The sequence below is a fragment of the Rhea americana genome, unplaced genomic scaffold (genome assembly GCF_003343005.1).
Source record: "Rhea americana isolate MKP2758 unplaced genomic scaffold, rheAme1 scaffold_64, whole genome shotgun sequence".
NCBI classification, from domain to species: Eukaryota; Metazoa; Chordata; class Aves; order Rheiformes; family Rheidae; genus Rhea; species Rhea americana.
The window spans coordinates 4689096-4714765 of record NW_028186801.1 but is presented as its reverse complement, the minus strand read 5'-3'; the positions used below and the strand labels follow the sequence as shown (position 1 = coordinate 4714765).

The window sequence follows — 25670 nt, the reverse complement described above, 5'->3', positions numbered from 1 at the left end:
CTCATCTCTAAATTGGGTTTGTACCCACAATTCAACAGAAAATGCCTCCCTCCTTTACAACTTCTATTGCCTCCTTGGCAGAAATAAATACACACATAACATACTGCACATATAATAAACTCAATGCTACCTACCCAAGATGCACCACACTCACCATGCAATATTGTACAGTAAATTGGCACATTTGCTGCTGACTTCCATGCCCCAAGAGATCAAGCCTACACAGAAACTTTGATAGAGCTGTCAAATAGCCAGGAATCACAAGCAAACTTAGAAAACAAAAACAAAAAAGGGAAAAAAAAACTTAAAGAAGAGGATACCACTCATAAAACACAGATTACAGGTACCACAGAGGAGAAGCAACAGATGACACATGTTGAACTACATGGTTACACAAGGAAGTGGCCCATAATGAAGAATCTGAAGAAAGGACAACCAAATCAACCTTCTCACAGTACACTGCAGTAACATTTTCAACTTTAGCCATTAGTTTTTTTCCATTGGAAAAAAAAAACTGTCATTTTAGAGGAAAACTGGTACTTTTCATAAAAAGTTGWCTCACAAAAACCCAGTTTCCCTTTCAGTAAAAATTTTCTGACCAATTGTAACTGAAGTTTGAAGGGCATCCCAAAGAATAATTCTGGAAGTCCTTGAGATAAAATAGAATAGCTTGAYTTGTTCCAGACAAATCTATTGGTAGGAAGCTATTGTGATGCAGAACCTCTGGAGGAAGTGGACACTGATTTTAAATACAATCAGTGCTGGACAGCACTCACGCTTTAAATTATCTCATTTGTGGAGGACTGGTCGTTTGGGGGCTGCAGTCTTTTATCTTGTAGTCAGTCATGATTCCATACATCAACATATCCAGCTTCAGTAACTTACTCTTTCTAAAAGACAGTTCTAAGTGGAAGTATTTTGTGTTCTAGAAGTCCACAGAGGTTCCAGCTGAACAGTTGTTTGCACTATGCAGAGAAGTACCAATGCAATAGACTTATCAATTTATCTGTTGTAACTTTAATAGAAACAAAGCAAACTTGATCTTTTTTATTTGAAAATGTGTACAAAATTGATTCTGTACAAAATTGATCCTGTATAAAATTTTAAAACCATGTATTATTAAAGTTTGAAACCACATAGGAAGAATCAAACCRCTGTAAGAACTGTCTGCTACCCACCTATCTCTCCTACTTCGTGTTAACTTGTTTGCATCACTTGGAGAGAGAAAACAGGCTGTCAGCATAAATCACAAACAGTTTTTGCTGTGACAATGATTACAGTATTCCAGTCATTCAGAAAACAGGCAATCAGAAGAAGAGATGATTAAAATGTCAAAGCCAAATAAAACATTCTTCCAAGTTTACTTTAAGAGACCAACTACTCGTAAATACCTGAGCTAATGTAGGACAGGAGAATACCAGTGCTCAGGTGTTTGAGATTGGTTTTTCTAGAGAAGTTGAAATTAACACTAAAAGATGGGTCTTAGTCATCCTGGCCAAAGAGCTGGGGCAATTAACAAAACCCCAAAGCTTAAACTTCTTTTCTCAAATTCTTGTATGTTCTATGTTAGCTTTTTTAAGAAACAGTACGATTTTTTTGGTAGCAGCCCAAAAGCAGTAAGTAGTAGAAATAACAAAGTTTGTTATAGCACTCTGCTGTACTCAAAATCCAGACAGCAACTAACAAATGTATCACAGCTGTCTAATACACCTGGTTAAAATCAAGCAACTAAGATTTTCAGTGAACAATGCTATTGCCCCTGAATACTGTCTGAGATCACACCGTATGATTGCAGTAGAACACATTGAAGAGTAACACACAGACTGCATAAAAATAATTCTTTCAGTTTCAGGAGTGGCCATTGTAAAAACAAAACAAAAAAAAACCTCACACACCACGACCAACAACCACTCAACACAGCTGCTGTAAAATAATGAATTAGAATTGAATTCTTAGACATATCAAGGACCTAAATTTTCAGCACTGGTCTAAATATTGAAATGTCAAAATTGGGCTGACATATCTTGAAAGCTGGACCTTCTTAGTGATAGGTAAAAGGATACTACGTGACACCTACAATCAAAGTTTTWAAAAAATGTATACAACTACAAACAGTAAAAATAAATCATTTTACAAGACAGTTTCTATAAAACAGGTGAGACAGATTATGTCTTTCCCCAGAAATCTTCCTTCCTCTTCTGTGCTCGTTCCAATACCTGAGATGCCAGTGAGCTGGAAGCTGCAGAGCGAGCAGAAATCTGAGACAGCCTGTCATCTGCGGGGAAAACAACAATGAAAAAATAAATACATAGATTAAATACACATTTTAAAACATTGCTAACATCCACAGACTTTGAAAGTGCAAAAWTTTTTTATGCCCTCTGTTACAGTCGTTGCTAAAATAATACCACAATACAGTTGAATTCTATTACTTAGTAACTGACATACTGGAAAAGAATCTAACTAGACAGTCACTAAGACACTAGGTAAGTTTAAGAGAATTACATGCCCAGTTCTTGACAAACTCCAGACTTAGATCTCCCACTCATCCATTGGCAATTCTGAAAGCACTGTCCATTTCTCCTGCTCAACTCTACATTTACTCTCCTTCATCAGGAGACCTCAGAAACCATTCCTCTGCCACTGAACTCTGTCTAGACTAGATTCTGRTAATAACATTCATGAAAGCAACCCACCACTTTAAACAAGACAGACATCCTCAGAATACCACAAATAAAGCATCAGAATCTAYGTTGCTGAAAGCATCCTTCTGTGCCAAAAACAGTGCACTACAAATTGTTTAAAAAACAAGAAAACAGGAAGGTTAACACAAAGACAACAACAAATATGCCTTAGAAACGGACTTTAAAGAAGGTCTTTCTTTTGAATACAGGAACTATTTCATGTCCAATGGAACTTTTAAAGTTATACAGCCTGGAGGCTGCCTCTCTGAGAAAAAAAGCACAATGCTACACTTCTGTAACATCGCTACTAAAATGTTGCCACAGCTTTATCAAGATGTTCTCTATGGATAATGAACTTATATACACCAGTTCTTCTGCAACAGATAAACAAAACCATATCATTGCTTTCCAAAAAAAGAACACTCTACCTCCCCTTCTCCCTCCTCCCTCAAAAAAAAAAAAAAACAAAGATCCCATGACTAAATTCTAACAAGATTTGTATTTTGTGAGTGTTGCAATTAACTTTTCAGCAACATTTCCTAAATCCTTGAAATAGAGATCCAAAAAACCCGAAACAGGCTTACACACAATACCTACAACAATAGTCCCATGCATGAGAAAATTCCCAACTGCACTTCTACAAACAGACATGTAGTTGGAATAATTCCCAGTTTTGTATGTACATGAACAAATATGGGCATATAAAATACCTGTGAGCTGTCACACTTGCCTGTTTCTGAAAGCTCATATACTCATATACTCAGCCCATAGCAAAAAAAAAAAAGAAAGAAAAAAAAAAAGGCCGTTATAGCATTTAATCTGTGTGGCAAGTTTGTGGGAAGCTGCAGAGTACTATAGGATTTTGCATGTTTTAAGTAGCTATACAGATGCTTGGCTGAGCCATCTGCACAACCCACACATTTTCCAGGCAACTGCAGTGACTGAAACAGAGAATCGGCCTGAACCTTGGTTATAACTGAGGAGCACATAGGCGTGAAAGGGTGCAGAACAGACATTTTGGTTGTTCTTGGGTTTATCTATAAATATCCTGCAGTCAAACATAAGCCTGCATTGCCACTAACCCTATAACACAGGTGATTGTGGCTAGCAGAGCTCCACACCAAGTTCAACCTCATATACCATGCTAAAAAACAACATATGTTAGCTCRAGCTAATGAGGCTACAGCATCTTTGCTTGCCTCAGACTACAGAGTTTACTCGTGTCTGCCCACAAAAGGGCCGAGATGTACTGATGGGCCATGTGCTGGCTCCTCCCCTGGAATAACTTTACTGTAAACAGAGAAAAGGGACAAAACAGCAATCGGAAAAATGGGATGCCAAAAGTATCCCTAGTACACTTAGCACAAAAACAGATGTAAACATTAAAGCAAGGGAAATCATTTTATGTTAAATATCTAGTGGTGTCTCACAAGTAAGAGATTTATCTTAAAATTTTTGGTACCTTTTAAGTTACATCAAAAATTACTACGGATGCAATCTGCGCTGTGATCATTTTACAGTTTGTTTCTGTCACTGTCAATACAAAGGCTTAAAAAATGTGCAGGAATAAAATGATTTCAGGTGCGGATTTGAACAAGCTAAATTAACCATACTGAATTACATTGTTCTGTTTAATTGTCAGCCACATTTAATGGTTCATTCATACTGGAATACACCTTCATACTCATACTTCAGATTCAAAAATTTTCATCCCAGTAACTTCTTTTAATGATACAATGGAGTAGTTACTCATGCAGACACATAAACCAGTATTACTAGGGTAGTCAGAGATGTCCCACTTTAGTGCAAAATAAAAGTTAAAATGAATCTATGTGATATTTATATGATATACATTAACACATTGAGAAGTAATACCTTCATCATTACAGTTTCTTTCCTGAAGTGGTAACTGGAAAGATCTCATTTTGGAACTCACAACATTCCCTAAGAAAAAAAGTCAAAGATATATTTTAGAATCATTAAGAAATGCACAAAGGATAATAGTTCATTTGAAAAATCTTAAAATGTTACAATATTTTTTCCAAAAACACGTAACTTTTATAAATAACAAACATGTCAAAAATCTCAGTGAGACTCCTCGACTTTGAGATGAGGTTAAATAAATGCATTTCATTGTATTCTTCTCAAAGCATCTGTCTACGGTAGATGTCACAATAGTTACACAGTGAAGTACACTCTAGATGCACAGCCAAAACTTAAGAACATTCTCTGAATTTTACCAGYTCACTTAACCTGACCACTACTTGTTCCATTACAAAATAGAAATACTACCTTAGTTAAGCTGTTCCTTGCAATACAAGGACTAAGAGCACTGAGACCTTAAGAAGCTGTACAAAGCCTTTCTGGAACGAAGACTTGAGCACATAAACTTTATTTTGACTAAGAGATGAAGGATTCTTCTATTTATCAGATTTATGGTCCCAATGTATATTAACAACTGTTGATTAAAACTATTTTGAAATGCTCCAGCACAAATTCCTCCTCAGTAATATTCTCAGGGGACAAAAAACTCCAAATGGCTTTTCCGAATTTCCAATACAACTTTTATAGAGGCTTTTTTGTCCCCATATCCTTCAAAATATTTAAGGAGCTAAGTTCTCAGAAATCTACAGCTCCTGCAAACTAATACTATACTATGAAAGTCCCCAGTTACACATCATTATAGGTAACTCCAGCTGCAAAAGTGTCAGAACATTCAGCTGTAGCTTAAAGAGGAAGCACAACTGTTGATGCTACACCAAATTATTCTCATAATGAGTAATTGCCTATTGAAATTAATAAGACAAAATTAGAGTAGACCACTATAATACAATCATATTAGCAGAATCTGAAACTAAAGTTGTGCACTTTTCCTAGTAAAACTGAACATACAATAGAGAAAGCTTTTGTTTACAAACAATGCATTCTCTGTAGTCACTAAAGCAGCAAGCGCAGTACGCTCTTGCCCTGAAGTAGCCATTCCCACTCTGTGACGCTTTTTAAACACAGCCAGTTAATACACAAAACTCACCATTATGCTGGAATTCTGGGTCCTTGAGAGTCCCCTGAATACGACGAGAGGGACTCCAATAAGACGTAGAGYGGATTTCAGCTGTCTTCAGCATAGGAGGAGTAGAGGAACGCTCTTGATGTTCTGAAGCAAGAGAAACTCGCTCATCACAAACACTGTGAGCAGGCCACTGATCCTGCCTTAAGGGCAAAGGATCCAAAGTTTCCAGYCCAGCAGGCGGAGAGGTAAGGAGTGAAACAGCTTCCACTTCTACATCAGGCTAAGACACAATAAGGGAGAGGAGGGGAAAAGAAAAGGTAACTGCAACATGCTACATACATATTCACACCAGCCTTCCTGTACAGATCTTCACATAGGTCGCAAATGTTGGTTGGAACACCTTTCATGAGGGCATTGGAAGAATAAGCATTTAAGGCCTCCGAGACAGCTTTACAAAAAAAACTATTCCTAATAAAATGTTCTTAACATGATCTATAAGTAATCTAGTCAGGTGAAACTCAAAGCTCATTTTCCCACAGCAAAAAGCTGTGAGCTTAGATTTAAAACCAAAACAATCAACTTTTAATTGTCTCTGCATCTGTTACAAGATCTTACTACAGATGATATATATGCAGTGAAATTACAGCTATCTTTACAGAACAGACTAAACACAACTTCACAACAATTACATAATTTTAAGATGAAGATCACTAAACACTCCCTAGATGTTTCTTTTTCCTTTTGTTAACTATGTAAACTTAGAAGTAAAATGAAGAACAAAAGTAAAAGGGCAAATGAAACTATTATGGCACATTTACACACCTAGCACACGGGTACCCAACCTATCTTTATTAAAACTCCTTTCAACTGATGGAATCTGAACCTGTGCTCCATGTCAAGAATAAGCTAAAGTAAAATTAAGGGGGGAATCAGCAGCTCCCAATGGCAGCTTTTTTACTGGACCCTGTGCAGTTAGCAGAAAAAGCCAACATGGAGCTCATCCAATCTCATGCCAATAGTCTCACTTCTTTGCTTCACAAAAAAAAAAAAAAAAAAAAAAAAAAAAAAAAAAAAACCCTTAGACATCAGCATTTGTCAAACACTGATATTAAAAATTTTAGAATAGTAAATGACAACTCAAAAAAGAGTTATTAGAAAAATTATACAAAATGACTTAAAAAGCACATTCATAAAATGCATGATGGTAAGTCCCTTTTCTGGCTCACCTGGCCAGATCTTCTTTCTGAAGCTTCTCTCGCATCTTGCTTAGCTGGCGAAGGGTCTGTTCCTAAACCTCTTGTTCTCTGTTGTGGAGATGAAGACTTGGACTTAGGAGGAGACACTAAAACTGCACCCCCTAAAGACGGAAAAATGCTTTATTACATTAAAAAAAATTAATTAATTCATACATGTATTCTTAGTTCTTGAAGTACTGTTTTGTATTTAAAAAGGTCTTTTTTACCAACAGCCGGGGTGGTAAGATCATGATGAGTCCTCTGAGCTCCACCAAGTGCTCTCAGCTTAGGAGTAGGAAGCCTGCCACCTGTCCCCGAGGATACAGAAGAAGAATCTGATGTAGCAACAGAGGAATTCAACACCAAGGCATTCTCACTGCAAAAACGAAAAATAATGACATGATTAGCTAATGACTTGGGAGTCTTGCATTCATGTTTTTTTTCCCTAATACACTCCTGTGAAGACTAAGGTAAGTCAAAAAGGGCCATAAAACACAAAGAGCCTGCAGTAAAGCATCTGCCTGCAATGGGGAGTTCTGGATTCCAGTCCCTGTCCTGCAGTTCTTCTAAGTTTTATATTGAAATATTATCTGGATAAAATATACAAACAGTCTCAGGTTACAAATTTAGGCTTGCTCTGGGCCAGTAAACCTTGAATACTTTGCTGCACAGTGGCAGAGACTAACAGGAGGACTGGAAGGAGTCCTCACCCAGAGTGACTTTAAACCTGGTTGCTGACAGACATCTCCGAGGTGGGAGTGTAGGTTTGACTCTTTTCAGTCAGTGTGGTAGAACTGAAACTAAGTATCCCACATTTAGACAACCGCCCTAACCCCCAATTTACTATATAAATCAGCATCACCACTTCTGTCTCCTTCCTCCAGATGTGTTTCAAAAGGAGGTGGCAGCATGCCCACACTGTGCAAAGAACCCAATCCTATCAGTGCACGCTAGACATGCTCTGAGCACATCTAGGCAAATAATGCTACATCTCTCAATCTCAAAAGGCCTCAATAGCAGGCAGGTACTGAATTGCTCTGCATAGCCAAGTCCAGAGCAGAYCTGGCCACAAACATGACCACTTCTTTAGATGGCAAAAATGCCATCAGAGACATATATATGAACCACAGGTATACGAACTAGATCATCTGTGGGGTTAAACAGAAGCTAAATAAGGTTTTCAGAACAACAGTTCTGAACGCTGAAGCCCACACTTCATCTCTTTTTGGGTCTATGTTTCAACCTTTCTTTGCCTGGGTTTCGCATACAGGATACTGACCCTAAATGAGACAATTACAATTCCTTACCTTAGATGGATGTTGCAATACCAAAAGGAAGGCAAAATGACTACACACTACAGTAAAGAGGATCAAAGCTATTCAGATTTGGGGAGGATGGGGAGGAGGAGGTGTRCAAATGCATACAATCTTATCTTCCAAAATATTAGAAAAACTGGCACAGTAAGAAGCCCAGCTTTGTAATCAGATAAAACACAGATCTTTCAATTACCAAATAGAGTACTACTTAAACACTATGCACATACTGAATTGAACTCTTACTATTTCTAAATATCCCTCCATATTTTTTTCTACCTGGGCTCAGTAACAAAAGCACTGGTGATTACTGGATGCTAGTTTTTTTTTTTTTCCAGCAAGTCCCTTATCTTTGCCTATTAATTTGCTTGAGAAAACAGACACTGAAGTACAAGATTACAATGTATTCTATCCTTTCAATACTATCAATCCTGCATTGTCAGCTGGAAGTAAATTGTGAACTTTGATTTTCAACATACTTGGCTCCTGTGTAATCAGTCTATTCTGAGAAGCCTACATTGCAAATTTTTGTTTTTAAAAACAATCATAAGAATTTGTTATATTTCTACACAAATTACAGATTCTGTCTTGCAAGCTAAAAATCCAGTATTCTTAAAAATTGATCCAACTCCATCAACCAGCTCAGTGTCATGAAGTTTTTCATTCCTTATTCTACTGAAAAAAAAGGAGTGTCACAACAAGATTACCACAGTTAAGTAAGTGCCCTCATAAATAAAGCTGCTTTAAAATATATAGTTATGCTTTAAATTGTTGAGATATTACAGGAAATAAATTATATATGCCACAAGAATGCTGTTTTACCCTTCCACTTTTTTATCCTCGGTGGCATCCTTATCATCTAATTCCTGAGCCATGTCAGCCACCTGCTCATTTTCCTTTTCTTCCTCTTCTGTTGATGGCTGATTGTCCCCTTCTTCAGTACCTTCTTGTTCACCCCAAACTAAACGCCTTTTGACTGGAACAGTCGATGCATCTGACAGACCTTTTATCTCAGTGTTATCCTGGTGCAACTCCTCTCTCGAATCAGGTTTGTGTAGCACTTTGGGCTTTGGTGAAGTCTCTTTTTCAGAAACTCTAGGTAACAGAAATAAAACAGTGTTTCACATTGCTGATTTGAAGAATATGCATATGTCTAAGTAGAAGACACTCATCCAGTTTAGTCCTTTGCCAAAAGGACAGCTCAGATATTAAAAAGTAAAATAGTAAATGTGAGGTAAGGTTCAATTTCTATTGAAGTTTTAACTGACATTTAAGCACAACCCACTTTCAAGCCAGATTCTATGAAAAAATCCCTTTGGATCACCATCCCCGCAAACAGAATGTAAAGTTAGGACTCTATTTCCTATTTAAATGAGAATTTGGATTTTCAGAAGTGCTTAAAAAGATAACTAGCCCCATGCATARGACTGCATCTGTCTGACGGTACAAAATTTTGACAGTCAAGCAGCTTAGAAGACTGTCCTTTAGGCACCAACTTTTGAAAACCTTAACCTCTCAACTGCTCACAGACACCAGTCATTTACATGTAAGTCAGCCCAGTGCACATGAATGAAGTYAAAAAAACAAATCAGCAAATCAAAATATTTACATYGTACTTGACATCAGATATTATAGTGTAATAATCTTTGAAGTGCTATCTCCCTAAACTTTATTACAGCTACTGCCATGCAAATGGACGGATCTCTCCTCCCCACACAAAACAAGTAGTGTGCATAGAGCAATGTAAGTGGACAGAGGTAGCCAAGGCATTACTTTTAAACACCAGATCTCAGAAGAGGAGACAATTTTTTTTYCCCTTTCTTAACAGATGTCCATACATTTTACTAAAATACTATATTTGATTTTTCCTTACAGAAGTAGAAATTTTAGTATCTATCAGTTTTTATAGCCTTCAAAGAAAGGAGAAATTGGCTGTCCACCATCCCAGCTCCTAAATCTTCATCTCAAACTCAACCACAAGATTACTAATTAATCCTGACAAGAACACTGACAAACATGTGAATAGGCAAAACATATTTCATGGCATTCCAGTGGAGAGAGAATCTTACCCCATCTGACTCAGCAATAAATTCCCAAAGGCTCAATGGAACCAATATTCCCACACTAAAAATACAGTTGAGGAGAACTATGAAGATGTAATACTTCTACTCTTTCAGAAGACTTGATCGCACCTGGTTTTCAACTTGAACATGTATCAACTCATACACCACATATCAACTAATCTAGTAAAGCGGTATATGCCCTCATACGTTCTAGTCCAAAAACACAAAAGATCTCACAGCTAGACTAAACCCACGATTGTCATTTTGTTCAGTTTCAAAGATCCAGAATAACATGCAGGAATGGCTACCTTACCCAGCAAGATCTAGTGCTCTGATGTTGTTGCTGATGCCTTCTTCTGAACTGGAACTTGAGGACACATCCCAGAGACTGTTGTTATCGGACAGAATCTGATTGAGATGGTATCGGGAGAAGTGCGTTCCCTCTATTCGCTGCCTGTAAGCCTTTGCTCTGGCTCGAAGTTCTTTCACCTGCACATCAAGGTTTAAGTTTCTGCATGTCTCTTTCAAATTCACTAACATGCTATTGTGAAGTATTTGCATTAGCTAGTGGCAGCTAAAGAAGGGCAAGTGACATAAAATACAGGACCACCTAGAGCACAAATATTGCATGCTGCTGTAAATGCAACAAAAGGAGAGTAAAAACAACAAAAGCTTAGATTTAGTAAGCATGTTCAAGCCATCAAGCCAAAGCAAAATTGTCAATTACTTATTCGATAAGTACAAAAAGCAGCAATGATGAGTGAGTTGARTGCTGGATTCTAGTTCTTTATCACTGTTCAGACACAGCACAGTRCTCCAAACATTAAAATAACAACTTAGATGCAACCAACCTCCATATACCACATGGAATTTAGGGTGCTTTGAGATGCCTAAGGAGAGGAATACAGAATTATTTTAAATTTCTTTATTTTTCTCTCAACATTGTATGTTAATATCACCACTGTAACATCATTTCAGTCTAAGTAATTAATTAAATACTAAAAACTTGTAAACATAGCTCTATGCTGCCTCCCAGAGAGTTCAGTAAAAAGCTATAAAACAAACAACTCACTTGTACTTGACCAGTTTTGGAAATGAATTTGGATTTAGATTTTTAGAGGAAATGAATATGGATTTCTAAGCCTTACAGTCAAAAACACATTCACTACCTACCAATGTATGACCTGTGTGCATGCATAATGCTAAGTCTGTATGTTGTGAACACTGCAACTCTCCCTTACTATACAAATCTTAGTTCAGTGAGGACTTGATGACTATATGAGATCTCTTGGTGTTCTGTATTTCGGTCATAATATCTAAATCATTCCTTTCCTTCATCAACCACTGTATGAATGACATATATAAATAAAAAAAAAAGTCAGTTTTAGCCTTAAAAACTAAAAGTGGTAACCTCCCTCTTTAGACATTACACTGCTAATTTTATACTATCACTTCTATTCCTGAAATCATCTCCACACTATCTCGTATCCTTCACTCAAACACAATGAAAGTGTAAGAAAAAAAAAGCAACAAAAAACACTTTACTTTTATTTTTAAATGATTAAAAATAACTGTCATATTGTTGTATGAATCCTGGCTCACTAAAAAAAGGTTCACAGGAAATAAACATTTTATCAAAGAGCAGGAAAGTAACACTGTCACTTCCTTTAGCACATTTTTATAGCTTGTATTCTCCTTTCATGATAGACTTATGCATAGTTCCTCCTGCAAGGAACAGAGATACGTGGGCCAAATTCTGCTAATCCCACTAAAAGCAACTGAATGCAGCAGATAAATCTACTTACATCAGCTAATACCCCACAATTTGACCCATTATACTTACGAAACTTCCAAAGATTATCCCACTAAAAACATATACTTATCATCTTAAGAGTACAGTTTAAAGTTTGAAGTGTAAGTGATTTACTGGACTATTCACTTTAAGCAGAAGAATGAAAAATTAATTATGATAGCCAAAACAGAAGGAATATAAATCCAGAGCAATAGGACACTGCTCCTATGAAGAATACTATGTCTCCAGTGAATTGTGAAAAAGTACAAAGGACAACCAGCCTTCTTCARTGACTCAGCAGGCAGCATTATCTCAGCAGGACACAGACCCCAGAGAGTCCTACTGTGATTATGAATTGCCCACATTAATATTTCAAAAGAATAATTCAAAGAGACTTTTTTATTCTACTGCTGAAAAGCAATCCTTAATAATACACTGCAGAGTACAGAAGTAATCATTATGGCTAAGGTTATACAGGGATTCTATCATAATCTTAGTTTGTTTGGAGTCATAACTTCAGAAARTATGTTTTGGACCCAAAGTTATCTATGTGAAGTCTCAGTTAAGCRAGAAATCAGACTGGATCAGTGGGAGCTTATCATCTAATCACTTATGCTAAGAAAGAGAAGTTTCATAGGCATCTTCAGCAGAGGTGAGTCTCAAAGAGCAGAGGCAGTGGTTGTATACATCTTCACAGAACATTTCTCTTCACATCAACACACTAGTACAGGAATAGGTTTAAAAAGAGAAGGGRACCAGTAGGAAACTTTTAGAGCAGCTTATATTTTACATAGCCAAAGTACCTTCGCTGCTTTGCAGTAAAGCTGATTAGCTTGACACTTTTTCAAGTAATGCAGTCTTTCACTAATCTGCAGTAACATATTTCTCAAATAAATTCTTTCTCATGTCTCAATCATGTCTGAAATGTCTTACTCGGCCCTACTTTTTTAGCCATACTGGATCCCATCCTACAGTCTCATCTCAGATAAGAACATCACTGAAATTGAAAGAGGAGGGGGGAAAAAAAAGAAAAAAAAGAGAAGAAAAAAAGAAAGGCCTGGCTAAAAATCGTGCCCATTGGGATTTTTATTCTTGCATTAACAGCGTATCTAAGAATTAATCTTGGTTTTCTTTCAGCATTTACTGAAGACTGGAAAATTCTCAATTTTTAGGTTAATTTTTACTTTTCCTACACCCACAYGAAACATTCTTTTAAGAAGAAATCCTCAACAACTTATATAGAAATATTAACAAGACAATAGCAACAAAAACCCTCTATAAAGAGAAAATTCCACACAACATGTTTACATAAGCTAAATATTGCTCTTTGTCTACTAGCAGAACTAGTTTCACATGCTCACGGGCTAAGCATGGTTTGAAGTCTAACTGAGAGGAGAAATTTAGATAATTCTAACGATAAAGGACTTCTATATGAAGTCATACCAGGATCTAACATACATATGTATACATGAACATCTATATACAATATAAGCATATTTTTAATCAATAAACAGTATCTTTGCTGTTATAAYTTTAAATTGGATTTGGTTCTTTCAGGTACCCAGCATAATTCCTTCATTCCAAAGGTCCTAAAAAAATTCTAACACTTCTTCCCTCTAAATTCTTCATGTCTAATCCCAAGTGACTTCTTTCTAGCTTCTTTTGCAATTCCCTTGTCAGCAAGAAAATCTCCGTGGAAAAGTCAGACAMAGGCAATACACGTCTACAGTGTGGGAATTTACTGGTTTCCCGCATGCTCTAATTAAATGTCACATATATTTACTTCCTGTATCTCTCCAGCACATCCCAAAAAGGATCCTGCCTGGTAAAGCAGAACACTAGTGCTTCACTCACAGTTTCCTTGTGCTTTCCCTAAATTGACCTGCAGTGACTCCTTCCAGCTAACTGCGCAGCAAACAACATTTTGGCAAGAGGCAGTAACACAAGGCAATACCCTTTTCCCTATGCTTCACTACCAGTCAGTCACTCTTGAAGCTAAACACTGCTCTGCACTGCCYACTCAGGTTTTGAATCTTACTGACACAACATCCAGGCTCCAGACAAAGACCTCACAAGMTAAAAAATGCTGTGACACTCTACAGAAACTTTGTGTATTAGCTACAATCATGCTGCATGCAATAGCTTACATTATTTTATAGCCTTAGTAATGGTAAGACTGYATATATGCACACAATATAAAATAAAAATATTCCTCTAACATAAAATAGTCCTCTAACATCATCACAGAACTGTTTTCACAGAATGGATTATCTGATAAACAAATATGAAAAATATTATTATGAAACATCCCAAACTATGATACACTTGAAGAGGCCTGTTTCTCATTCAGTTTCTTTATATATATTCTGTTTTTTCTTTTTGCGCTAAAGAAAAAATGACTTGCTAAATCAAGCTGAGTGAGAAAACAGAAAACTGAATGCTATCATACTACTCCTGTCTTTTCCAGGCAATGTTACTTGCAAAAGCTCAGAGCCAACACCTACAGCAATCCACTCCAATTCTACCTTCCACATCAGCTTGGTCCTGAATGATGAAGCAACTCACATTTGCCAGAAGTCTGCCACATATTTAGCAGCACACTCTGTCTCATGAAGATTCCCTCTATCAGCTGACAGAAGCTGAAGTCTCTTTGGTGAAATCTGCCAGGTACAGAATTAGCTCTAGCAGTTCATTAGTACACTATTAAAGGTTTTTATTTTCTTGACTAATTCAGAAAACTATACTCAATAATCCTGCTAAAAAGTTCTAGGCTCCGCAGGCCGTTCATCATTTTCAGAGCTGTGTCAAATGAGTTCCTGTAGAGTATGATACTGAACTATGAGCTAGCACTTACTGAGTAAACTGCAATAAAATACTTAGATTAGGTGAAGCTTACCAAGAAATTCTGAATTTTATGTATGTCAGAATTCAACTGACTACTATGAATGGATTTGACTCATGAAGTTTGACTGACAAGSTGACAAACTGGAAGCAGACACAGGTTGATATATTCCCCTGGAACCTCCCATTGTCTAATCTACCTTTTGAAAGCTTTTGCTTGTTAAAAATGAGCTGACCATCAACACTGGGATTATCTGGTCCAAGAGACTCCTTTCTAGACAATTCTGAATTGTAAAGGAAASAAAGTTTCCTCTCCAGTTTCTATGCCACATCAATTAATACATTCTTTAAATGTATTAAGAGACAGAAGAGACACACCGTCTCTGCTTTCTTACGACACATTATATTGCCTCACCTGAGTTTAAGCTCCTTTTTAAACTCACCATCGAGAGTTTGAGTCATTAGCATTACAATCTCAAAACTGTATTTTATAAGCACCATAATTTTAAGTTTTTTCATATAAAAACCATTATGCAAAGCATACTCTGGCATTAAATTTTTTTAAGAACACTCACCTGATTGGGAACATTGCTCCTGATACGAGACCAAGCTCCATCTTTGTACAAATACTGAGCTGGAGACAAAAATTTTGATTTATATTCAGTGTTCATCTTCCTAAGACATCAAAAAAGAGGAGGGAAAAAACAGAAAGAGTAAAGCTCAATATCTAGAAGACTCTTAGAGAGCATTTTTAAAGTTATAGCAACAATTGTAAGTGTTCTTGCATCTAAATTCCAGGACTGAGATTTGAAAAACACATGCTCATCCTTACCAACACAACTCAAAAAGCTGTGAAAAGTTCATTCACAGCTGGTGGCTCCTGAAGTAGTGAGGAGAAGCCAACACAGGTAACATCTCTTCTGTCAGCAGCTGTGGCCCTTGTGGCCAAATCACAACATAACACGCACATAAACCTCAACTACTTCAATGCAAAGTGAAGCATCTTAGTTGCTGATGAAGGCGAGTTTAATACAAAACAGAGCATATTTGCTTAACACACCCAAGACACAAAGTAAGATGGACATAAAACTACGAACTCCACTGTGAAGGCAGTATAGTCCGACATACCGGTGGGAAGGACTGTTGGGGGCAGTAGCATTTGAAACTACTAGAATAATGTTTAGTGTAACTTATCTAGCTATTTCTTCCTGGTTTTGACCTTCAAAAGCACTCAGTACTCTGAAAGACTGCTTCATTTTCCCCTCTGCCACACATGTACATACACAGAGAAATTAACACAATCTAACCTAAAGCAGGCAATACACAGTATTACAAGTCAGAACTCCTCCTTAAGCACTGACCTGTGGATTTAGTAACTTAAATCCAGACAAGCTTTTGTTTTTAATCTTGCTTCAAAATTAATTTTACTTTCATATATTCAACATAAGTTGAAAAAGTCCTCTTTTTCAGTCCTTCTTCAGAAATAGACCATAAAGCCTGAAGTCAGRGAATGAAATGCACTTTGTAAAAAGGAAAGTATCAAGGAAAGAAAATCTCTATTTTCAGAACCTTTTTTCTTTCCTTATGTCCTTTGCTTTGAAATCTGAAAGAATTCTTTAAGCTTTGCTTGCAAAGCTGAAGAATTAGCTCAAAAACTGCATCAATCCCACTCATTCTGTTGCAAAAGCACATTGTGTAATACAAATTGTATTCGAAGTGCAAATTCTGTCTCTGCATATTGAGAATTTGCACAAATTCACAGTAATCTGTGTTGAAAACTTTTTGACTTGTCTTGTCACATTGAAGGCAGAAATCTCTGTTCTTAAACAGAACAGAACAGAACAACAAACAATTGAGAATTTTCCCCCTCACTCACTGCAAAATTAAATCCTATTTACTGTGTCTAGGAACCATGGAAATTAAAGAGTTAGAGGCTTTAACTACACTACAGTCATTCGCTTTCTCATAAAGCAATTTTATTTTTACAGTATTTTGGTGTGTTTGAGTGTTTATTTTTAACTATCTCCCAATATCCAAAGGTAATCAGACATGGGTTAAGTCTCCATTCTTTCATCTAATGCCTTAACTTTGCCAGAAAACCAGTCGAATGAAAGTAACAACTGGGAGATGCATGAAGCTTGAAGATACCAGAGGTAGATAAGATTTATGCCTTTTCAATATACATATTTTGTAATATACATTTTGACATGTAAAAATGGAAGCACACGCTCAATTCCCGCAGTGTAGGAATGCGGCAGAAGTAAAAGATACTTGGACACCCCTCAGTAACAGTCTGATTTCATTTCATTTCCGTGCTTGTTAGATTACCCTGGATGGGACAGACTTATTTATTTTCCTTTACCTTTCATGTTTACTCTTATTACTCTATTGGAAGGTGGTATGGACTAAAGAAAAAACCCAATATCTACCAAGTACAATCTTCAAAATTCTGCAAACTTCTACTTCACAGCCTGAAGACAGGGACAGAAATTAACACCAGGTTTAGATGTACCCACAGGTAGCTCAATCCCAACACTGATGTAGACATCTCTGCAAGCTGGCAGACGCTACATGTGCCCTGTGACTGTAGCATCCATCAGATGGTTAAAGGTAGTCTTCCACCATTCTAAATATTAGGGTGCTATATACCTATTCACTAGACTAGGTTTTCCTGTATTATACATACCCACGACTTGTATGTAAAGAGAGGGGGTTTTGACTGATATGTTGCTTATTTTTTTGTTTAGGATGTYTCTGTTCTGTTTTTTTCCCTTGTTTTGATGCATCTTCTGTTGGCTTTTCAAACGGTTCTTTCCTTTTATTCTAAGGCAAAGATAATTTTAAAAAATATCGTATTAGCTAATGAACTAAAAAAAACTTTGCGTTCCTTTTGACATCATACTTTCACATAAAAGCTAATTTTATTTTAAAATTTTAACTGTTATGCATAGTCAATACAAGAAAGAAATACAAGAAGTATTACATTCCTTGGTTAATACAAAAATAAAATGCCAAAATGCAAAGCTATGATTCCTAGTGCAACATTCATTTAGTTAGACGACCTATTTTGTACATTTCACAAAGTGGATTTAACATGAAACACAGAAATAAAAGTATACTGTACCTGTGCATTCCAACCTGAGTTGCATAAAACTTAACCTGTACATTTCTGGAACTATTAATTAAAAAACAAACTGTTGTGTTATATTAAAGCAATATATGCAAATTTATATTAAAAAAAAAAGAAGCTTTTTTATTTTTTTGTGGTTCTGGTTTATAAAGGGCAGATTGATTTGTTTTTGTATCAAAGATTTTTCTTTCCTGCTTATTTTATCCTCTTGGAAAACTCAAGCATTATTTCTGATTCTGCTGGRGATCTTTTCAGAACTTTTTTTGCAAAAAGAAAAAGAACAGGAAAACTCACACCAAAATCCAAAAATTTATCTTGAATACGTTCATCAGAGAAAGTATATGGATGTAAGCCAAAAATGTTTTAGATGTTTCACCAAAAATTCCCTTCTCATGTCTTCTCTTAGTTTTCAGATACCTTCATCTTACCAATTGTCTTTGGAAAATAAAACCTGATTTCCAGTATTAAAACCAAAGAAATGTTTCCTGAAAACGTCATGCCCTTCAGGCTTTCTTCACATCTGCTAAAAGAAGCAAAAGGGGACACAATAGTTGTCCTTTTCATATCAGATTTAAAGCACTGGGTGGCCCTAGGTTCTAACTGATAAAGTGCCCAAGCCTACGATCATCTTTAAAGACCTCAAAGGTATCTATCAATGGCTCAAATTGAGCCACATGCAATCCACATTTAGTAGGTAAGTCGTACTGAACATGTTGTCCGACAGTGGCTGTTTCTGCTTCCTCCAGTAAGACGGGCACTGGACAGACTCACACGTGTTCTTTTTACCCGAAGAATGGTAAGCTACCCTGCAAGAACTGAGACAATGCTACAAAAGCAGCCAGTCATCTCTCCACCTCACAGAATGGTTTAGCTGTGATGCACTTAGGGCTTTATTTGTTCTCTCCTATTTCACAAGGTCCTAGCTTGAAATAATTTCATTTTACTACACGTATTGCTAATACAACTGTAGCTGTTTCCTAAAATTCCACCTGCATCTGTGCTAGCCAACAGCGAGACAAGGAAATGCATSGCCTCAAACAGACAACTGGTGCCTGTTTTACAAAAGACATTTTAATGTTTTGAATTGGGCAGAGCCTGCACAGGTTACAAAATTTGCCATTATAGGCCTGTATTTACCTATCAACTTATTGGGGCAAAGGGAACTGAATTACAGCCCTGCCTTCATGTCTCTCTAAATTACAACTGCTGTCTGAAAATCAGTTCTAACTGTTGTTTCTTCCATACATCATGATTTCTTTGTTTATAATTCATTCTATGTCTGACTTCTGAGCTATAAAATTACAAATCTAAGTGGTAGTAAAAGCAAGAGCTCTGCCATAGAGAAGAGCTACATTGCAAGAGATTACATGGGTACCAGTGAGAAAATAAATTAAAGATTTATATTTCAGAAACTCTATCCTAATGTCTAAAAATAAATTTCAATTTAAAAAAGAAGGCCACTCTGAAAATCAGAATCAAATTAAGGTAACAGAAAAAAAACACTTAAAATGTCTCTGTAAACTGAATATATGTATTATATAAACCACTGAGAGCAAACAGAGCTCTGCAATGTTATTTTCTGTCTTTTAAAGCAGAACCACTCTCCACCCAGTCCAAAGTCAATAACAACAGCTATAAAATGTAATCAAAAATTACAAAAAAATCCACCCACATTATGAGAAAAAATTGTAAAAGTATACCAATGACTCTTTTAGGGGAAATATTTACTTGCTCATGAACTGGAAATCCTTTGTCTTCTGAATCACATCTCAGTTGTGGACTCTTAACAGGAGAACCTTTGAAATCTCTCTCATATTCAGTTTCAGAAGTAATTGCAGGAGATTTATATGGAGGGATGGATTTACTCATATTGTGAATAACCTTTGAATTAAAAAAAAATACATAGGGATTTGCTTACCTTAAGATTAAATTTTCAAAATCAGTTAACCAATTCATGCAAACATGCTCACAAATGAGCAAAGAGTCAGTCATGCATACAAATACACCATGTGTAAACTAACCAACTTGTCAGAAAAAAATCAAAGAGAAATTTATTTCAGAAAAATACACTTAGAAGTGATTACTAAGTCATACACAGTTAAATCAACACGCAAATGCTGTTTTTATTGCAGTGTGCAGGTTTTATTTATTTGGGGATACAGCAGGGAATTCTGCAATTCACTTTTAGATTTGTATAGAAGATCACATTTTTTTTTAATATATGCCTTAGAACTCAGTTTCAYATGCCATGAAAGTCCTCAGTAGAGGTGCTGTCCAGAAGTAAAAAACAACTATTCTGTTTTTTAGAATTGGATGCTTAGGGCTTAGTAATTTGATCTCTCCAGCATTTTCCAATTAACATCATGTTACAAGTGAAGGTACAGGATTTGCCTAACACGCAGTCAGGTATCACCTCCTCTCGGTCTACTGAGAGTTAAAAGATCATGCCRTATGTTACAAATATAAATTTTCCTCAGCTTGCTTGCATGAAGGATAACCTGAATGCTCTCACAGAAATTGTTCAAGGGCCAAGTACTGTCATTATTCAGTATTCACGTATATTCTCCATCATTTAAACAGCAATTAAAAGAAAACAGTTTGTTAATACTTTGAATTTTTCACACAAAATTCTAATCTTAAGTTTAGAACCTGCAAACATTTAAAGTTATATTTTTCTCTGCATTTATAGTGCCTACAGCCTGATTTTGTATGGCTTTGATATAAGCTCTGCAAGGAAAAAAAATGCCATTTTATATTCTATATTCTTTCTTCTGAAAAAACACAAAGGTCACAAGCATCAACAATGAGAGTATCAGACTGATTTCTACCACAGTCAAATGGAATTCTCTACAAGTTTCCATGAAGTAACATCATGGGATCTGCCTTTTTCTGAAACAGTCCTTTGACTTCTATGTAATTGTCATGCATTTTAGTGAGAGTTTTCCTTGGACCAGGGACAGCTGGGAAACAGACACCTCAAAGTCTACTTGCTTAGCATCACAAGAGAAAGACAGGAACGGGCTTTTTAGTGATTGATGCTAGTTATCAGCATATATTACCTTTGAAAGCTGTTACTGAACAAATCTGCTACCTATGGATAAAAATGGAAATAGCACCATCTGTAATAATCCCATTAATGTAAACACTCCTAGTAAAGAAATAGAAGACAATATAAAAACTCTTTTACAAAAGCATGCACAGAGTTTAAAATCCAGGATTTTGCACAAGTGTCTATTTTATACTGTATTATGATCAAAAGTAGGGCAGTTCCCCTGTTTCTCCTGGGGACCTTAATCCTTACTCAGAAATAATAGACTGACAAMACAAAACAGTCCCATAGTCAGAGTTGCTCTTCATAATCTGATTAGAAATAGCAGCATTTCCAATCCTACAAAGTCCAAAAATTCATGAGAAACATCAAAATGCCACCAGACTATCTTAAAATCAGGAGGCTTCACTTCATTTTTCAATATAAGCAGTCCTCATGAAAAAAAAAAAACACAACTGAATAACTATGGAGGCACATATTTGKGTCTAGATGTATGTACAAAAGGATGGAACTTGAGAATGAGAAAACGCAGTAACCTACAAAAGACCAGGTGAATAAGGAATGAAACCTGAATGATTTTAGTGGCAATACGTGATTAAGATACAAGAGACAGAATCTAAACATTCCTATGTTACTTAATGTAAAGGCAATCAATATGAAAACAAAGAGGTAATATTGAATAGGCTCTTACAAGGATCTTGAAGTAAACTAGTGCAAACAGAAGGAAATGGCCCTGTTAGAAAGAACTGAATAAAATCTGAGAGAACAACCAATGACATCTACAGTTTAAACAGCCCGGGGGAAGAAGATCAAGTAATCAGACTTGACTACAATAAGGAATCATAGGGAAACAAACCTAATCATACTGCACTTCCGTATATTAGAAAAAAAGCATACATGTTACTGCACACCTATTTGTGCCATTAAAAAAAAAAAAAGAAAGAAAGAAACCTTGGAAATCTTGGAAAATAAGAAACTTCCTGATAAACAAAACAAATTGCTCATCCACTTTTTGGATTCTCTAAAGTTACCTGTTCAGCTGCAAGTATTGGAGACTTATCGTAAGGACTCTTCCAAACAAACTGGCTTTGATATTCAGAATTTCTGGGAAAAGTATTTAAAGGTGAAATATTCATGCCTGCTTTCCTCTGAAGGACTCTATGAAGCTGACAGCACAAAAAAAGTAAAAAAAAAAATTAACACCTATTGTCCCCCGCTACTTATCATTCTTACGTTTCCAATGCACATGTTCAAATCCATTTTGTTTTCTGTTTACATTAATTAAATGAATGCAAAGAACATTTTCTCATTATAGCCAACAACATCAAGTAATTTAAAAATTACTGGCTAAATCCTGACTTAACTGAAACAAATAGAAATGCATTGTGAAAGTCAAAATTTCTACTGACGTCAGAGGAAGCATAATCTGSTCTTAAAAGTAATATTCTCCCAAAAGAGAAGCTACAGTGTAGAAAAAACATCAAAATACAAACTAGAGTGAGACAAAAAACAGTGTTATTATTCACAGAGGCTAATCTGTGCACGTTAAGTTACTGTAGATATTAAATTAGTAACTTCTACATCGATCAGTAAAGAAAAAAAACAAAACAAAAAAAGCTTCCCTTACCCCATTATCCACTTTTTCTAACTCCTTTTTTGGAGATATAAATGCTACATTTTGATTTGGCAGAGCTGCAGGCGGTGACCTCTTCATGTTGTTTTCTGCAAGAGCAAGAGCTGTTTCAACCCTAGAATCTGCAGAATGTGACTGAACTTTTGCGGTGAGCCTGGGTCCTTCCAGAGTTTCAATCTTTTCCTGATTCATATCATTGTTATTGTGGTCTCTGTGCAATTCTGCAGTCCTAAGAGCTTCAGTTTCTAGTGGATCGTTCAAATCGCAATCTGCTGTCCATTCAAAGGATTTTGAAATCTGTGGGTTATGATAGGGTACCCTTTTCTTGGAAATGAACTTTGGTTCTCTTGAGATTCCTAGAAAAAACATACCAGATTTAAGAAAAAACGTTCTACTGAAGACATAATTGCTCTATTGCAAGAAAAAAAAAAAAGAAAGTTTATTGTACAAGTGATTATTAGAAAAGATTCTTTTCATTATTCTGGAGCAACAACAGCCTATGAATTATGAACACAGCTGAAATTCTGGCTTCTTCCATACACATGCTGAAGACTTCTAATTTCCACTAAAACTCCAGCTCTATGCTGGATCAAACTCTATAAGCCAAATAGGCCACAGAACAATCTTTTGCAATACAGTGTAGCTGATTTTAAGAACAGCGCAAAAAGGCAAAAATTAAACATAGCCAGTGAAGAGAATCTGGCTAACATCGACACAGAAGAAAAACTTGCAAGGATAAAGTATGTCATGAACACACCTCATCACACATGTACTAAGTACCTTGCTGCACAGGCTCTCGCCAATTTTAATAAGGCAGTGACAGACCCCTATGCATCTACTACAGTTCTGGACCATAGAAGAAGACATACCTGAATCAATTTTTACTTTTTAAAAAGTTTACAGAGTGGGCTTAAAACCTTCCCAGATAACAGATGACTTTTTATTGTGAAAGAATTTTGGAAGTGTTTTCATACTAAAAGGATCTGATAACAGAACACAGTATTAGCTTCTTTTAAAGAATTGCTAGCCTCTATAAAGGCATATGAAAATAAAATTACTCTGCCATTTTTAGAAAAGGAATGAATGACTGAACACAGGTAAAGCAAGATATCATAATCCAACTGCACAGTCCTGAACAGCAGACTCACAAGTAAGCAAAGGCCCTTAACTGGCTGGAAGAAATAGTTTCTCAGAGACAAATTAGCTCGTGAGAAAGCAGTGTGGAAAGAGAGAAAACGCTACAGTGACAGGCATGCAGAATGTCTGGATGTTTGAGCACATATGTGTAGGAAGAAATAATTCTAGTGAAGAAACAGTGAAAAGAGTAGCATAGAGGAACTCAGAGCACCAACACCTATCACCTTTTTGTGGTAGTGTCCTAAGCCATTCTTAAAACTGTCAACTATATGTATCAGTAGCAATCTGCAGAGACAGTAAAGTCCTATGACGTGTCAGAGTGACAATAAAGATGTACATGATTAAATGGCCAAAAAAAAACTTGGAGAGAAAACGGATGCAAAGCTGTAGGAAAATTACACCAATTAACAGAAAAACCCCATGAGTACAATGTAAGGATGAGAAACCTCTGTATTGCTAACTTGTGATTTTACTGTAAATYTGGTATTATTTGCTGTTTAGTTTAAAGCTTCACTGCCCCACACATGCAGCTGGAAAAGACACTTAGCTTAATTTTTAAAGGAAGTTGATGTGCTTGGAAGTTTGGGTATTCRGGAACTTGTAGAAGTTATTTTCCTAAACCCATACATACAGGTACTCATACACAGAGATATATGCTAGGGAAAGCATGAAAGAAATATGTTGCACTAATAGAAGAAATCAGTAAGTGGAAGGTATTTCAGCAAGATTATTTATTAAAATGACTGATATCTGGATTGAAAACAAACTATACTCCCAGGAGTTGATTCTTAATTACTAGGCCACAATTCAGAACACTTCCCATGTTCTGGAACRAATGCACTGGATTCTAATTGCATAACCACACCAAATTGTGCAATTTGGTTGTTCTCTACAGTAATTCCTATTTTTTCCAGCTACTTTTCAAAGCACTGCAGTTATCATCAATCTATGGTTTCCTCTTTTTCCTCAATCCATATTGGTCTTTCACCCTAAATGCTATTTCCTTCATCTTCTGCTTTCTAATCCCACAAATGCCTGCCGTAACGGCTACAAACTCTAATTCTTAATCTTGCAGCACTGCAAGCTTTTCTAATGCTCGTCATCTTTTTTTTCAGCCAACTGCCCCAGTAAGTTTTCATGACAATTTCAGYTTGCATCAAACTTTGCCTCAAATCAGGCTCATCCTAAGTATGGAATTACATGTTTTCATGCACCACCACTAACCCCGTGCCTCCTCCAAGACACCCTGCCCGGGTTAACGCTGCATCTGTGCCTCCTGTTTGGAAYTGAGTTCAAGTTGCAGTTCACAAACCACAGTATTTTCAGGTTCTGCGCAAATAACACTTGCGACCACAACAAAGCTTCTACGCGYGGCGTTTAAAAACACGTTCTTGCAAAGGGTAGCTAGCAGCACACTTTTAATTGAACGTAAGCCGCACACACTGCCAGTYCGCGTCGCCAGGGCCTCGGCGGCTCGGGCTCATCCCGCGGCCGGGGCGGTCGAGGGGCACCTTACCCAGCTGGTCGGACCGCAGTCCTGCCSACGCGGCCTCCTGCTGCTCCGAGGGCCTGCACGACCGCGGCTTTCTCCACCCGAAGCTCCTCCTGTACTCGCTCAGCCCCTGCAGCGCACACAGAGCAGTCTGTCAAGCGGCGGGCACGCACCGCCGCTCCCTAAAGCTACCGGGACAGACCCCGAGGCGGGAAGCATTAAACGACTCCGCGCGTCCGTTAGGCCGTAGGTTCTCAGCGCGAGGACCTCGCAGTGCCGGGCGCCGCCGCG

General features: G+C 36.8%; 1 protein-coding gene across 1 annotated transcript; it reads right to left on the bottom strand.

The window, feature by feature from the left end:
* Window positions 1-885: 885 nt before the first annotated feature.
* On the bottom strand, window positions 886-25533 carry SAXO6 (stabilizer of axonemal microtubules 6; the record flags this gene model as incomplete). The annotated part of the gene is made up of 14 exons (XM_085320473.1): window positions 886-2275; window positions 4560-4628; window positions 5716-5974; window positions 6921-7051; window positions 7157-7305; window positions 9065-9337; window positions 10619-10794; window positions 11157-11195; window positions 15514-15613; window positions 17625-17761; window positions 19797-19949; window positions 22149-22283; window positions 22745-23106; window positions 25404-25533. Coding segments are annotated over 14 exons (2223 nt in total), but the record flags the coding sequence as incomplete, so codon positions are not given.
* Between the last annotated feature and the right edge of the window lie 137 nt (window positions 25534-25670).